The following is a 17,044-nucleotide window of genomic DNA, read 5'->3' on the forward strand; positions in this document are numbered from 1 at the left end:
TAAGAACAACTGAAAAAAAATTAGCCAAATCGGCCCAACCGTTCTCAATTGATGAATTACTATACATTTTTCACACCATTTTTATATATATAGATGTTAAATATTAAGTAAACAAAAGAAATATAGCCAAAACTGTTAAACAGGCTGATTTTGAGGTCTAGTGGCAACTTCGGCTTGTGTTTACATTTTACAGGAATAAATTTATAGCACATTTTCCTCTAACTAAGATGCAGGTTCAACTGACCAAAATTCAGGGAGTTGCGTTGCGCATAACCAACTTCATGACCAACACGTGAAAGGTGGCAAAAGACCGTCGATCTGCAAGCTATTTGACAGCAAGAAAAACGTTACTGGAATCATATTGGATGAAATACAACACATGTTATGATGAACTAAGGTTGTTCGCTGCGACTGCTGATAAAGGTGATGTTACTGCGGTGAATGAATATTTGTTTACAGAAAACCTGGGCGAATTAATTGACGACATCAACGCATTGCGAACAGAATCTCACAACATTACTGCAAACGCGGAAAATTCAACAAATACAACGACTGTTTGTATACAGCAAATGACTACGTTACCACGAACTAAGATTCCAACTTTTGATGGTAATTTTTTACATTGGTACGCATTCAAAGATATTTTTGAATCGGTTGTATCTAACCATTCAAATTTGAGTAACACACAGAGACTTCAGTATCTCAAAAACGCACTGATTGGTGATGCGGAACATGTTCTTGACAATATTGTGACAACAGATGCGAATTTTCAAGTTGCATGGGACATTCTTGTTAAGAAGTATCCGAACAAGCGCATAATTATCAACTCGTACTTAACTCAAATTATGAATTTGCCGAAAGTTGATGCTGAAACTGCCAGTCAATTGCGGGTGTTGTGTGACGGAGTAACAGCAGCATTGCGGGCGTTAGAACATCTTGGCCGTTCAGTATCACACTAATAAATTGGATGTTGCTACAAGTAAGGCATGGGAACTGTCTCTTAGCTCAAGCGATGAAAGGTTTAAGAATATCCTTGCAAATCGTATTCAATCATTGGAGGTCATAAAGTTAGCGTATGATGAACCTCAAAAGGCAGCTAAATTGAAAACTGTTAAAGGTTTTCACACTTCAACTGCAACATGTCCGATATGTTCAGATAAGCATATCGTTCAGCATTGCAAACAATTTAAGGCTTCAAGTGCAAAGAAAGAGCTGGTCATGAGTCATAAGATATGCTTTAATAGTCTAAGGCAAGGACATATGTTACGGGTGTGTCCGTCCGAGAGGCGTTGCTCAGTTTTCAAAGCAAAGCACAACACATTATTGCATGGTGTTTTTTGTAATAAGACCGAACCTAATGTGGCACAACAAGGAGTGTCGCAAAGTAATATAGCGGATTCGAGTACAACGAATGTCGCATGACGTATAACAGCCAACAACACATGTATTGGAAACATGTCTAACCATTCACCAGCTTATTTGCCGACAGTGCTGTTGGCCACCGCGTTTGTGGAAGCACGTGGTCCGAATGGACATAAACACATCTTGCGAGTATTAATCGATAACGGAGCCGAAGCTACGTTCGTTAGTGAGTTTGCAGCACGACAGTTGCAGTTACAACGTACAGTAGTTAAGATCCCGATCAGCGGGGCAACTGGTACGAGCATGGCTTGTGCGAAGGCATTGGCCAAAGTCACTATTCGATCACTAAAATATGATTTTGAGATGGAGTGTATCGGCTTGGTACTTCCAAGGGTAGGGAACATTACACCTAGTAAGCACATCCCGAATACCGAATTCCCAGAATTGGGTCAGTTAAAGTTAGCTGATCCCAAGTGGTACCAACCCGGTGCTATTGAAATCATCCTGAGTGCGGCAGACTACGCCATGATAATACGCAGCGAAGTAAAACAAATCGCTACTAATGGAATGGTGGAACAGCATACGCAACTAGCCTGGATCATCTTTGGTGGGTTATCTGATTATAAGAGTATGTGTGATACTCACAGAGCCCAGTGCTACAACACACACATCGACTTGGAGCATACATTACGTCTTTTCTGGGAGCTTGAGGAACTCAACGAGCGTGACGCAAGATGAAGTATACTGCGAAAACCTGTTCGAGCAAACTACAAGGCGTAACAGTCTCGGCCGACACATCGTGAAACTCCCTGTGTGAAAGGGCGCTGACCTTCAACAGCTTGCACCTAGCAAGCAAGATGCGCTAGTCTTGTTAGAAAATACACCTCGACGGCTTGCTCGCGAACCTGAACTTAGTACATTATAAAAAGTTTATGGAAGAGTATCGTGAACCCGGGTACATGCAAGTGACGAACGACAACAATGCTAGTCACATGTGCTATTTACCACACCACGCTGTGTGGAAAGCTTCCAGCACTACTACAAAACTACGTGTGGCGTTCAATCCCGCACGGAAATACTCCACGGGGGTATCGCTGAACGACTGTCTGTACACTGGGCCAAAGTTGCAGAATGGTTTGGCCAGTATTTTTCTGAAGTTGCGACAATACAAATTTGCATTTACGGGTGACATCGAGAAAATATACAGGCAGATTTTGGTGGACCGCGAAGATGCTGAACTTCAACGAATTTATTGGCGTACTCCTACAGAGGATTCACCCACCAGCTACACGCTACTGACCGTAACGTATGGGACTAATTGTGCACCGTACTTGGCACTTAAAGTCTTACGACGTCTCGCAAATGATGAACGAGAGAAATTCCCTCAAGCGGCAAAATCACTCGAAACTGAATTTTACATAGATCACGTCTTATCCGGAGGCGACACACACGATGACGTTATCAACAATATGCATCAATTAAAATCGCTGCTGCAGGCCGGCGGTTTTAGTTTGCGTAAGTTCAACTCCAACGCTATTGAGGCCTTGAACGCTATTGAGCCATGCGATCGTGATCCATCGGACTCATTGGAGTTAGGCATGAGCGACAGGACCAAGCCTTTAGGAATAGTTTGGCTTACTCGTACTGATATGCTAACATATAGCATTGATTTGGATTACAGCATTACGTGCTTCACCAAACGTCAAATAGCGAGTGATGTTGCTAGAGTATTCGATCCGTTGGGACTCGTGGCTCCTGTAACCGTAAGAGGCAAAATCTTTTTGCAGCGGCTATGGGACTGGAAGTTAGATTGGGGTGAGACCCTGCCCCAAGGTATTCAGCGTCAATGGACAGTTTATCGAAATGAATTACAACAACTTCAAAATTTGCATATCCCGCGTTGGCTAAAAGTAGTCGGGAACTGCACCGTGGAACTACACGTATTCTCTGATGCCTCGAGCGCAGCGTACGCTGCTGCAGTCTACATAAAATTAACAACTGAGAGTTATACTTCAGTCAATTTGCTAATGGCGAAAACGAAAGTGGCACCTTTAAAACGACTGCCAATTCCTCGACTGGAATTGTGTGGTGCTCGTCTCGCCGCGGTTCTCTTGACAAAAACCAAAGATGCATTATCGTTCAAATTGGATCGATGTCTACTGTGGACAGACTCCGTAACTGCGCTTTGTCGGATCCGATCGTCCCCAGGCAAATTGAAGCAGTTTGTTTCGAACCGTGTCACGCACATTCAGAACGTCACTTCCGACGCAGCCTGGCGCTATATTTCAACGAAACAAAATCCGGCAGATTGTGCTTCGAGAGGTATTTCGGCCAACAATTTACTGTCAAACGCACTATGGTGGAACGGGCCAGCATGGCTTTCCTTGAATGAACAATACTGGCCTCAACATAAAATAAATTCTCCGGAAAATATCCCAGAAACCAGAGAAGTCACTGTTTGTACAGTACAACTTAATAATCAAGACTGGTTGTATACACTTACTACAAAATATTCGAGCCTCGACAAACTCATCGCTATAATTGGATGGTGCTTACGGTTTTCAAATAAGTGCCGAAACAAATCGAGTGTTCTGGCATCGTTTTGCACCTGGACAGAACGGTACAAAGCGCTAAAGATACTCATTAAGATGACGCAACAAGCTGAATTTAAGCATGCAATGTTAGCTCTACAACAACAAAAGAACTTTCAAAAAAAACTAAGCTAAGAAAGCAAAATTTAACACTGGATTCTGAAAGCTTATGCGTCTACGCGGGCGATTGCAGAAAGCAGATATGCCGTTTAACGAAAGATGCCCTATTGTCATGCCCAAACGGCATCCTATCACGTCTTTAATTGTGCACCATGCTCATCATCGGTGTCTTCATGGCGGTACGCAAGCAACACTGGGTTATGTAAGACGCCAGTTCTGGGTTATCGATGGGCGTACGGAAGTGAAACGCGTAATACGCAGCTGTGTCAAATGTTATCGACATTGCTGCACCCCATACAACCAAATGATGGGCGATCTTCCGGCAGCACGTTGCACTGTAACATTCCCGTTAATGCACACCGGCGTCGATTACGCTAGACCATTCAACGTACGAGCAACCAAGGGGCGGGGACACAAGAGCTATAAAGGTTACGTGGCATTGTTCGTTTGTTTGGCCAGTAAAGGCATTCATCTTGAGTTGGTAAGCGATATGACAACTCAATCATTTATTCATGCATTAGAACGTTTGGTAGCTGCACGTGGCATCTGCTCAGACATGTATAGCAATAGAGGTACTGCACTTGTTGGTGCTGACGCGCTGATTTAAGAAGAACTTGAAAATTTTCGGAAGCAGTTAGACGCCGCGACTAGCTATGCCTCACGGACTGGTATAAACTGGCATTTCATACCCCCAGGAGCTCCAAACTTTGGCGGGCTTTGGGAAGCCGGCATTAAAAGCATGAAAGCCTTGCTAAAACGCACAATCAACACTACAACACTCTCCTTTGAAGAATTTTACACAGTGCTCAAGCGAGTCGAATCGTGTCTAAACTCTAGACCACTTGCTGCACTCACAGATGATCCTACGGATTTCGCTGCGCTGACACCAGGGCACATGCTTATTGGGCGCGCTCTTACCAGCGTCCCAGAACCTAATCTTCTCGATACAAAGAGTGGCCTTTTGTGCCGCTGGAAACAACTTAGCCAGATATATCAAGACTTCTGGCGCCGATGGTCTGCAGAGTATTTACATCATCTGCAAGTTCGCTCCAAATGGCACAAACAACAACCAAATGTCAAGGTTGGAGAACTTGTGCTTGTTAGAGATGAAAAAGTACCCGCTGCTCAATGGAAACGGGCTCGAATTACAGATACCCATCCGGGCTCTGATGGACTTGTTCGCATCGTGAGTTTAAAAACGGCAACTACCGCGATACAACGGCCAATATCGAAGATATCTGTGCTGCCTATTCCTACAGAAGCGCCCAATTCTTCGGACGAGACACCTACGGTTTGCGGCGAACGTGATTTTTCGTCGAAATATGACGAGGTGGGCGGGAAATGTTAAGGATTTTCTGAACACTTCCCAATAATGAACTCAAATAGCTGTCGACGTACGATGAACAAAAAAACACGTCTCTGGGCAGTGGAACAGTTACGGTATCATCGGTAAAACGCACGCGATTTTCACTACGCATGTCATTTTTCTCCCGCTCATAATATTTATTCCATTTAACATCATCATAATTGTCATTAAAATACTTCAATAAATATTCTCGCGTTTAGTACCAAGAAACGATTGCTCATCATTTACCTTGGAAGAAATTCCTGGCATCCCTCAACATAACCCCAAACACCCCCTAACATCCAAGTTGTACATATATATATGGAAAATAGTACCTTGAAATGCTAGCTTAATAGTGTCGAGTTGGAAGTTTTCATCGGTTAATTTTTAATTAGCCCCTATTTTACAAAGCTTTTATCAACTTGCCATGTTGTATCTCCAAACACCTTTGCTATAATTGTAGATTATAATCAAAGTATACACTACATACGCTACAGCGGAAATGGACGACACGCTCGTATGTATGTATGTACTATCAAATAAAACACCTCTTTGAGGTAAAATTTTCGAGTGACGAAAGCTGAACTAGAAACACAAAATTTATGATATCAATTTCGTGACGAAAATTGTACGCATTTTTTAACTGCCTTTGAAACGTAAGGAAAATCTTTTTAAATTGAAGAAACATGTCCAAAAACCCCGGAGGAGCACTGAAAGAATTCTGTGTTTTAAATTAGCATAGAAACCAACCTTTCTATAAGGAAACAATTATAGAAAGACTTTTCTTACACTGTATTCATGTCTCCGCCAGCAATTTGTGACGACATCATTTAAAAGCAGCTAAGTAGAATGACGACACTATTTATGAGATGGCATATTCAACGAGCCAATGTGCCAAAATGCGGGTATAAACAATTATTGATTATTTAATATCGGAACCGAGATCATATAAGTTAATTGATTGGTTTTCACACACTTTTGAAACACAAATTATATGCCTTTTTACTGCAAATAAAAGTGCCAAAAAAGGTGTTATTCCTTTTAATCATTCACATTTATCAATAAAATAAAGCCACATTTTCAAAACAAAAGTGCAATGATAAAATAGGATAAACAAAATAAATGGCATTTATAAATTAGAAAATTTTAGTTGAGAAAAAGAAGTGCAAGCAAAGGATTTCACAAAACTGAATTGAAATGTTATTTTTTTTACAAAAGTGCCATTTTGGCACTTTATGCCAAATTGAAAAATTAAGTGCCATTTGAAGTAAAATAGGGACAAATGGCACGGTTTAAGCCAAGTTGGCATCCCTGCTTCCAATAACTTACGAATATAAAAAGGTGAAATATCGAGGGCTTGAATTCATTAATACCCCCTATCTGCAGTTGGCACAAAAACTAATTTGTGATTTTAGAATCCATCTGGGACTTATTACCTGTCGTTATATAAGGTAACATTAATATCACTGATGACAGTTAAAGCTTAGGTGGATTTTTATATCAGAATCTCATCTTTGTGAAAGATGTGCAGATAGAGGGTATTATTGAATATAAGCCCTCGATGTTTAAAATATACAACAATTTTATTTCAACGTATACAAAAAATAAATCTACCTGTGTTACAGCACGGCGGGAGACGGGGAAGGGGGGCCGCGGCTTAGCGTGACGTGGTGTGCGCGCCGGACGCGCGGGGTAGCGCGCTAACGCGGGCCGCCGCGAAGCTAAGCAAAATTAATGTTTGAAAGAGAAATAATGTCAATGGACTTTATTTAGTTTTTAAAAGGGTAATAATGTCAATTGACTTTATTTCGCACCAGGGTGACCTTATTTCCGTTGATCTTATTACCTGTCACCGATTAGCACAGCTGCATCCTTCAACTTGTCAACTCGCGGGAAATTCCCCGATTTGCAAGGATTTTCGGTTTAAGTGGCAACCGGGGAATGGGCAATTTTTTTCGGGGAACTGGGTATGTTATTTTTATATCTTAAAGTAACCAAATTAGACGGATATGTTAATTTTTAACCAATGGACCCTTTTTAGAGCGACATTTTTTCAATTTGAATCGCAATATCTTCACAACAAGAGTTTTCCCAGATATAAGCTATATACCAGATGAAACCTAAGGTTTTGGGCTATACTCGTGGAAACCTAGAATAAAATCGACTGACCAGTGTTTGAGAAAATTCCCGAATTGTATATTTTCAGCAGCCAGATTTTTAGTTTTCAGGCGATAACGTTATTACATATTTATATTTTACAAACACAAAAAATAGCGTTAGATAGCTTGTCTGAAGACTCTTCTACTGATATCAACATCAATGACATGGACTGAGTAGCGCGGCCTCAGTCGTAGTTTAAATATTGCCCTTTTTCGAATTTCAGGCAGCAGTCACGCCCACAAAGGCATACGAAGCAAAACATCCTGTAGCGAAACCTTCTTAGATTTTTTTGTACTTTAATTCCTGAAAGTTTGAAAAAAATTTAATGAAGGTACGTACAGACGTCACATACATACCAAAGCATCTCGTAGTGGAGACACGAACCAAAACACATTTATCTCTATATCTTTTCAACTAGTAGCCGGAGCGTAACATGTAAGGTATCGTTTGAAAGGTATTGGCTTATAGAATAACACTAAATATGTTGGGTGTACCCACATGCCCCCTTAAACCGGCAAAAGCCAAAAAACGTTTTTTGTTTCGAAACACTTTAGGCTAATTTTTAAGAATCCGGTTAATCGTTTATGAAGCTTGAATAAATTTTCTGGACACACTCTGCAAGACCTTTCCAACGATATCTCAAACATGTCAATTGGACGTCTGGATAAAAACTTCCAAATCTCGTGTATATATAAGCGAGTCATTTCAGCATGCTACTGTGGCTGCTTTCGTCACTCGCGCGCACTGCCGTGCGCTGTGATATGCATGTGCGAATCTTGAAAGGGAATATAAATAAAGTCTGATAAAATACAATGTTTATGTATCAGAATTTCGTTGAATTATTGATGTGTATACATCTTTGGTGTCGGTAAAGGTAAAATTGGCGAAGATGTAACGCATAGCCCAACAAAAAATTTCGAATGGCTAGACAGAGACGAACACATGGTGTTTGGCTCAGTGGCGAATTTGGTGGAGTAACTTGGGAACCAGTTGAATATAAACTGAGGCAAGCCAGGGACAAGTTGGGAATCAGGTTGGGACTACCCCCAAACTAATTACTTTCGTCCCAGTTGGCTGATTTGAGCTCCAGTGGCCGTTTTGAGGTGTTTGAAAGCCTTTGGAGGTGTTTTAACGTGTTTTTGGATGCTGGGAGTGCCGTATTAATATGTGTGAGCACCGATCTATTAATATCGTTCAATTATTTTAATATCTATTGCAAAATTTTATACAGACAAGACTAAAAAGTACAAAATAGTAAATAAAATAAAATAAAAAACTTTTTAATATACCACGTTTTCGATCTCATAAGTTGTTTATAATGACTTTTGCTAAAATTTCAAAATCATGAGTTATCAAAAAAAATTCTATGGGACTGAGAAATATTAGTCCATTTATAAAAGCGTGGTGTATTAGAGAGTTTATCTTATTTTATTTATTTCTTATTTTTTTCAAATTTGACCATCGGTTATGCCAAACATGTAGGGACAAAACGATACTAGTAAATACAAGTACATAGTCGATACTTTTCGTTCAACACCAAATAATAATCGGAAGAAAGTACTTGTATCGAAACCCGATTCAGTGACAATTTTATCAGCGCTCTTTTATTTTTTAATCTAATTATTACAGTGAATAGCTAAAATTTTTTGACAGTTTATTTGCCAATTAAAAGAAAGTCCTACAAAGAAAGACCAATTATCATCTCATTAACATATCGCTAGCTTAAAGTGAAAAATTGCTAAATCCACTTTTTGTGAAAACTCATAGTTGGATATATGAAGCAAGGTAAATAAAGTGCTTGTTTTATTTCTTTCCGTTGTTATTAAATTAAAGGCAAATTTACTGAGTCCAAAAGAGGCACAGAAAAATCGATAAGCTCACAAAAAATTCTAAACCTTTAATTTGCAACAGAGCCTTCTGCAAAAATCTTGAAGAAAATGTTTTGAAACGTTTTTTTCCTCCACAGTCACCGACTGCCCTCCGAACCATATGGTCGATTCCACAGCGTAGTAGTGTTATTTTTTCTTTTCTTTTTCCTTTTTCGTCTGTGCGATTATTCTTTACTTCACTAGTTCACATTTACCTACTATTTCGTGTGACGTTGCTTCTGCTGATTTGGTTTTGTTTTTTTTTGCGTGTAAAATGAAATGTCCCTAGAGGGACCACCACTAGCTAATCACAGGTATTCATTTTTATCCCCTAATCCCCAACGAAAGAGGAAGAAAGCAAAATCAGTAACTACAGGGGTTTTCCCGTCTTTGCCATCAGCAAAAAAAAGACACCCCGAAATACCGTCAGTGTTGCCGTTTTAGCCATTTGGTGGCTAGATTTAGCCACCGCCTTCTTTTTTTGCCACCAAAATTTATTTTTGCCACTAGCCACTTTTTTAGCCACTCCACCGCTTTTTTTTGCCACCAAAATTTATTTTTCCTACTAGCCACGTTTTAGCCACTTTTTATAATGAACTTAAATGTTTAAGTTAATAAGTTTTTCCTCTTCCAAATTAATCAAAAATTTTCAGTTATGGATAATTTACTCGTGAGAAAAGTGTGGCATCGCTAATTCAATTTAGCGATAACAAACAATCGATTAAAATGTATCATTTGTATATGTATACTATTCCTAGTTAAAAAGCGCTCTATATTCAAAGCTATTGCCGTGCAAGATTTTGTTCGCTTTAGAAAATGGACAAGTAAGTAAACACAAAACAATGTTTTCTGCGTTTCAATGCTAATTTGAAACATTTTTTTAAAGATATTTGATAAAACAACAGCAGGTAACAACCAATGAGCACCAGGAGGATGAAAGTGACTCAGATGGTAGTCCAGATGAAGCCACATGCAGCAAAACTACAAAGTATGTACTGAAATATTGTCATCCGTATAAAATTCAAGCTAATGTGAATTAACAAACAACTTTTAATTCCAGAAAGTACCAGCAGAAATTGCGAGGAGCGTGGTTAGCAGATAAACGCTTACAAAATTGGCTTGTTCAAGATGGAGCCTACGTTCGTTGTAAGTATTGTAACTGTCGTCTTAAACCAAAAGTGTATGGACTCCTAAAGCACGCGAAAAGCATGAAGAACCTTGCTGCAGCTTCTCCATTTGCGAGTGGAAACCAGACGAAACTTACATACAAAGCGATAGTGAGTGACGAGACCTGCAAGGCTGAGCTAGCGAATGCATTATATGTAGCATCACATACTTCGATTAGGATTATTGACCACTTGACACAGCTTCAAAAAAATGTTTTTCAAGATAGTTTAATTGCCAAAAATATGCAACTACGGCGAACAAAATGTGGTGGTGTGATAAAAAATGTCTTATATCCCTACTTTAAAAATATCTTAATGGAAGACATAGGCAAAAATAAATTCAGTTTAATCATAGATGAGTCCACCGACATTTCCGTCAAGAAGTATTTGAGTATTGTCATCCGTTATTATAGCGCTAATAATGGCAGCATTGTGAACACATTTTTTGAAACTGCAACATTTAACTGACTGCACTGCAACGGGAATTGTAGGAGCTGTTGAAAATGTGTTGCGAGAATATCGTTTGAGTTTTAAAAATATGGTTGAGTTAGGGACCGATAACGCAAGTGTTATGGTTGGCGTAAACAGGGGTGTAATTGCCCGTGTAAAAGAATGAAATCCCTTTATAACACTGGTACCATGTGTATGCCATTCAATACAAATTGCAGTTTCAACCGCTACAAAATGTTTGCCTAATGATGTTGAATTTATGGTTGGAGAAACTTACAATTGGTTTTCCAAGTCTTCATCCAGGCAGAAACACTATGAATCAATTTTTCGGGCAATAAATGATGATACTATACCACTAAAAATAACCAGAGCCTGTGACACTCGATGGCTTTCCATAGAGCCGGCTATCAAAAGAATCGTTGACCAGTGGGTGGAATTAAAATGTCATTTTGGCATAGCTGCTATATCCGAGTCCTGTCACAAGGCGAAAATTCTGTCCGACATGTTCAATGACATTAACTTAGCTTATCTAAAATTTCTCAAACCGATATTATCTGAAGTTCAAAAAGTGAACAAACTGTTTGAATCGAATGGGGCAGACCCAACCAAATTATTTTCAGAACTTGTAAGATTAATTACCAGTTTATGTAATAACATCGTGTGTCATTTTGAGACTTTCGATCCTTTAACATCAAATATTGAAAAATATTTAACGCCGTTTCCATACTACCACTATAGCTTTGAAGAACATATTCGAATTAAAAAAGAAAATAATACGCTGAACGATAATATAGAAAAGACCATACGAATTACCTGCAGAGATTTTATTTTGAAGTTGGTTTATCAATTGCGGCAACGTTTACCACAAAATATTGAAACATTACGAAAACTTGAATTCCTTTCTGCCGAAAATTCGCTAAAAATTGTAAAGCAGGATATGTTTAAGTACTTTTCGGATTTGAAAGTCCGGTATAGTGAGACTGAAATTGAAAATATCGAATTGCAATGGAAAAATATATGTTCTTATCCATGGAAAAATGTAAATAATACGCTAGATTTTTGGTCCGAGGTTCGACAGTTTAGAAATGCAGTTGGTGAAAATCCTTTTAATGAACTAACTGATTTTGTATATTGTTTGCTGCTTTTGCCACTTAGCAATGCTGAAGTGGAAAGAACTTTTTCCGCAATGAATATTGTTAAAACCAAACATCGAAACAAAATTAGTTTTGCAATGTTGGATGCAATTTTAGCTATAAGATATGGCTTAAAGAACGTACAAAAATGTTGTAATGATTTCGAAATAACAGAAGATCTCATTAAATTAATGAAGAAAGAACCGCTTTGTGAAGAGGAAGAATCAATTAGTGATGACGATAATATAATAGATATAGAATGTGATATCTAACTTTTTTGTTTTTAGGAAAAGTTTAAATATGAGTTGTATTAACTTTGTATAAATTTATGCAAATTTTTTTGTTTTTTACATTGTATGTAAATACTTTTGTACCTGAATTTGACAAAATAAATGTGAAACATTTAGATTTGAAACAAAAGTTTTTAGCCACTTATTTTAGCCAAAAGTTAACATTTTTAGCTATTTTTAGCCACTTTTAATATCGAATCTGGCCACCACTAAAAATTTTCAGCGGCAACACTGAATACCGTTGATACAAATAAGCCCCTGGATAAATTTTCGTGTTTTGCTATGCATAAAGCCTTGCAGAATATTAGCTCAGAACTCAAAAAAATCACGGACTTAAAAGATGGAAATTTTTATTAATGGTAAAAAACACCAATATTGGCAAAAAAAATTCTGGCAACCAAACATTTGATTGGAATCTGTAAAGTTAATATTGACCTTCACAATGTGATGCGCGCGCCCTTCCTTCCCATCTTCCAATACCATGCACTCGAATCTTCTGCGCAAACTGCGCTGGTAACCACTCCGCTTCCAGTAGGCTATTCCCGAACCGACAACAAATGCTCAATGAGAGAAGCAATTAGAATACACAAATTGTAAATTCTACCTCAACTCAACGGGTACTCTACCTCTTTTTCCACTGTAACTAAAGACACTCCAATTTCACAACAAAATGACACACGCATTTCTTCACCACTCCCTACTGCAGCAGCAAACAACATTTTGAATATTACACAGCAAAAGAGCACGAAAACTTCACCACTTCTTTCTTCATCCTCTAACAATATTCCAAATAACCCACAACAAAGCGACATAAAAACTTCTTGACCACCTCTCGCTATAGCCGAAAATTACATTTCAAGTAGCTAACAACAAAGTAATACAAACCTGTTATCATCATCTCTCCATAACTACAAACAGTACGAACAACACTGAACAAAATTTCAACGGAATCCACAATTGAAACCTTAATACAGAAAATAACAGTCACACTAGAAACAGCTTTAACCCCTCAAAATCAAACTACATCACCAATGAACTCAGTCGATGACTTCAAAAATGTCAACCTCCCCCAAAATTCTTCATGCAAACAAGGAATTGTCCACTTTGTGAAAAAATCTCTCACACATAAAGCTATTCACATTCCATCCAACATCTCGGCTTTAGCAGTTGAAACAGACATTGGCTTTAAATTGTCTATTATAACCTACTATATCCCGCCCCATTAAACTTTTAATAGTAGGGAACTGCAAAATAGCCTGCTCCTATTTCCGCCTCTCTACATCTTTCTAGTTGATTTCAATGTCTGGAGCCTAGTTTGGGGCTCTCAAGCATCAAAACGTATAGGCGAAATTATTGAAGATATCATCCTATCCAACAACTCCATCGTCCTTAACGATGGTTCACCCACTCACTTTTCCTTTCATTGCACCTTCACCCATCCTGACATTACCCTCGTTTCGGCCTCCCTAGGACCCAAACTGTCATCCCACGCACTTAGCGAACTCAATAACAGCGATCATTTTCCTCTAATTACCACCCTCAACCTACCGAACCAATACCAGATTAAGCTTAGAGCAAAATTTTTAACAGATAAAGCGGATTGGCCTAAGTTCCTCTCCCTTTCAGCCGAAATATGTAGCAGTAAGCCGGGTCGGCGAAAATCCTGCGGCTGAACCCTCCACGAGGGTGCCGACTGGTAATGGCCACTACAATTTAGGTTCTGTACGATGTCAGAATGGTGTCCAGCTAATTTCAGAAATCATTGCTATGTGCTTAAGCTCTTCAATAGCTTAGTTATATGGAAATAGTTTTTGATCGTGGCCTATGGAGGTTATGGAGGAGCAAACCTCTTTAAAAAAGCTCTGGGTTGGAGCAAAGTGTTAGACGACCCGTGCTGATGTTCAGCCTGGCTGGGGACCCAGATTAACAAATAGCCCAGTCTCGAACGGAGTGTTCCGGATACCTGGCGATCTCCGGTTCTATCAAGCCTTACCTGCCCACACGGACCTCTGTGCGGGCGGACCTTCTTTGTCCGACACTCGTGGGACCAAAATTATGAGTTCGAATTTTAAAAACACACAAAATCTAACAAGGAGGACGGCCGTCCAAAAAAACCGACAGGGGTGGCTCCGATTAATGCTACAGCCTCGAGCAGGGCATTGATCAGACCATGAGTGACAGGAACTAGAGGGGGCTTAAGCTGTAGGGCTGGTCCTGGTACGAGTACCATAGGAGGCAGAGGGGGAGTGGAGGCTTGGGCAAACCGGTCTCCAACCGATTCACGTCTGGAGCTGCAGCGTCACCTTAACCCAAGGGCGGGGTGCGGCACCTGCTTCAAGAATAACCCGGCAGGATGCTGCTGGCATTCCCGGCAGCTCAGGGAAAGCTGTAAACACAGGCCTGGAGGGTCGGTTAAACATGTCCGCCCCTCGAAGCAGGCATATTATAATAAAAACGCGGTCACGAGGGTCGTGAACAGGTTCGGGGACCTGCCGAAAGAGCAGCTTACGGAGGAGCAGGTTAGGCCACTGGAGTGGGCGAGGGGAGTAGTAGCCAGCTTAGAAAAACCGGCACTGCTCCTAAAAGGCAGCGGTCTGCTGAACAGAACAGGCAGGGTAAAGGGTCGCCAAAAGACCGAAATCAGGCTGCCATAAATACCCCACCTGCAGGGACGTAGTCAATGGAGGCGGTGAGGTATTAGCCATCATCGAAAGAGGGGAGGAGGAAGGAACTATCCCCAAAGAGAAGTGGAGGTTGGTGGAGGAAGCGATCGCCGAAATCTACCTCCAAGTCCTAGAGGAAGATCCTGGACCTCCTCCTCTCTGCCATGATTCCGGTTGGTTTCAGGGTAGAGCTAAACTCATCGCCTGCGAGGACCATAAGTCAGCCCAGCTCTACAGGTTGGCCGGGAGCCAAGCTCGAGGCCGTCAGCAAGGAAGATATTCCTAGCAGACCGAGGGCTGCGAGTTTGGATTCCGGCTAAACCCGCCGAGCCTGAAAGAAGTGAGTGGATCTTTAGATCCTATATATATAATATATATATAATGAGGACCTGGCACCTCACAATTGGAGGGTAGGGAAGGTAGAGGAGCCGGTAGAGACTAGAAGGCAGGTGTTGCTGATCCTCAACGCCGAATCGCTAGCCCCACTGGCGCAAAAGGATTGGGGGGGTGAGATTCGGGTTTGTTGATGCAATTCGAATTCTACTGCAGCGACGAGCCGAGCTTGGACCTTGGTGGTGAAGAAGGGTTGCCCAGCAGCCAATGCTCATCCCACTCGGAGAGGCTATGCGGTTCGGGGCCAATATTTTATGAAGAAGACCTTCTCGCCAATGACACCGAGGGTGAGGAGATCGAAGAGGCGGACGTGGGTGGATGTCACGATGGTGGTGGTAAAACGGTTAGATTCTGAGGAAGCTGATCCAGATCAACCTGCACCACTCTAAACTCGCGTCTGCGAACCTTGAGGTCCGCCTGGCTGCCGGTGGACTCGACGTTGCCCTCACCCAGGAACCGTGGATACACGGCAATAAAATCTGCGGGCTTGGGATGAAGGGCTTTAACTTATTGCCGCACAAAATGCAGTTAAGACTCGAGCTTGCATATTAGCAAGAAACGACTTAAACATCTTCCTGCTTCCACAGCTTAGTGACGGTAATCTGATAGCGGCAAGCATTGAGCTGGTCAAAACCAGCTTTTGGGTAGCCTCTGCCTACATGGCCCATGACAAGGACGTGCCACCATATGAGTTTCGGACATTGGTCGAGGAAGCCGCCTACAAGAATAAGCCACTGGTTGTCTCCTGCGACGCTAATGCCCACAATTTGATGTGGGCGAGTACGGACGTGAATGCTAGAGGTGAGTCGTTACTAGACTTCATTCTAGGAAACAAACTTAGTGTCTTGAATTTAGGCTCAGAGTCGACCTTTATAACAAAGAGTAGAGAAGAAGTTTTGGATTTAACCCTGACCTTTATAACAAAGAGTAGAGAGGAAGTTTTGGGTTTAACCCTGACTTCAGGCATGTTTGCACATAAAATCAAGAGATGGAGAGTACTGAATGAAAAATCTTATTCTGACCATCTATGTATATATTGAATTCGAAATAGATCTTAAGAGCCCCCAAATAAGAGAGTGCAGAAATGCTAGAAATATCTACTGGGGGGTTTACAACAATAAATTAAGGACTTTACTGCCAAAGATACCTCCCCGAGACACCGCCACACAGGTGGAGCTGGATGGGTTGGTTAATCAGGTTATTAAAGCCATGAATAGTTCTTTTTCAGCCGGATGTCCGGTTCTTCGGTATAAGGGAAAAACCAAACAACCTCGGTGGTCGAAACAATTATCCTCGTTATGTGAATCCAATAGGACAATGTTCAATAAGGCCAAAGCCACAAGAGCAACAGAGGACTGGGAAGCCTATAAGGCTGATCTGAAAATATACAAAAAGGCAGTTAGAACTGCGAAACGTAAATCCTGGCAAAGTTACTGCAAGGGAATTGAGGAAACCATGGAAGCGGCTAGATTAAGAAGAATTCTCGCAAAGTCGCCATGCCAC

The 17,044-nt window shown here is 40.7% G+C and overlaps 2 protein-coding genes across 2 annotated transcripts; both read left to right on the top strand.

Annotated features, from left to right (window-relative positions):
* Nucleotides 1-365: 365 nt before the first annotated feature.
* LOC118754395 lies at nt 366-959 on the top strand. The gene has a single exon (XM_036489264.1). It carries the CDS (start codon nt 366-368, stop codon nt 957-959), a length of 594 nt encoding a protein of 197 aa, XP_036345157.1.
* Nucleotides 960-10,199: 9,240 nt separating this feature from the next.
* Nucleotides 10,200-11,080, top strand: LOC118754394. The gene is made up of 3 exons (XM_036489263.1): nt 10,200-10,270; nt 10,333-10,434; nt 10,507-11,080. Exons 1-3 carry the CDS (start codon nt 10,263-10,265, stop codon nt 11,078-11,080), a joined length of 684 nt encoding a protein of 227 aa, XP_036345156.1. The 5' UTR covers nt 10,200-10,262.
* Nucleotides 11,081-17,044: the final 5,964 nt, after the last annotated feature.

Source organism: Rhagoletis pomonella, unplaced genomic scaffold (assembly GCF_013731165.1).
Source record: "Rhagoletis pomonella isolate Grant_MI unplaced genomic scaffold, Rhpom_1.0 Rhpom_scaffold_03822, whole genome shotgun sequence".
NCBI lineage: Eukaryota > Metazoa > Arthropoda > Insecta > Diptera > Tephritidae > Rhagoletis > Rhagoletis pomonella.

What these genes read in the sequence shown, in the direction of transcription:
- LOC118754394 (XM_036489263.1), top strand. An exon ending in ACATGCAGCAAAACTACAAA is followed by an intron (nt 10,435 to 10,506) that starts GTATGTACTGAA and finishes TTTTAATTCCAG; the next exon opens with AAAGTACCAGCAGAAATTGC.
- LOC118754395 (XM_036489264.1), top strand. Translation starts at nt 366, where the DNA reads ATGAAATACAACACATGTTATGATGAACTAAGGTTGTTCGCTGCGACT.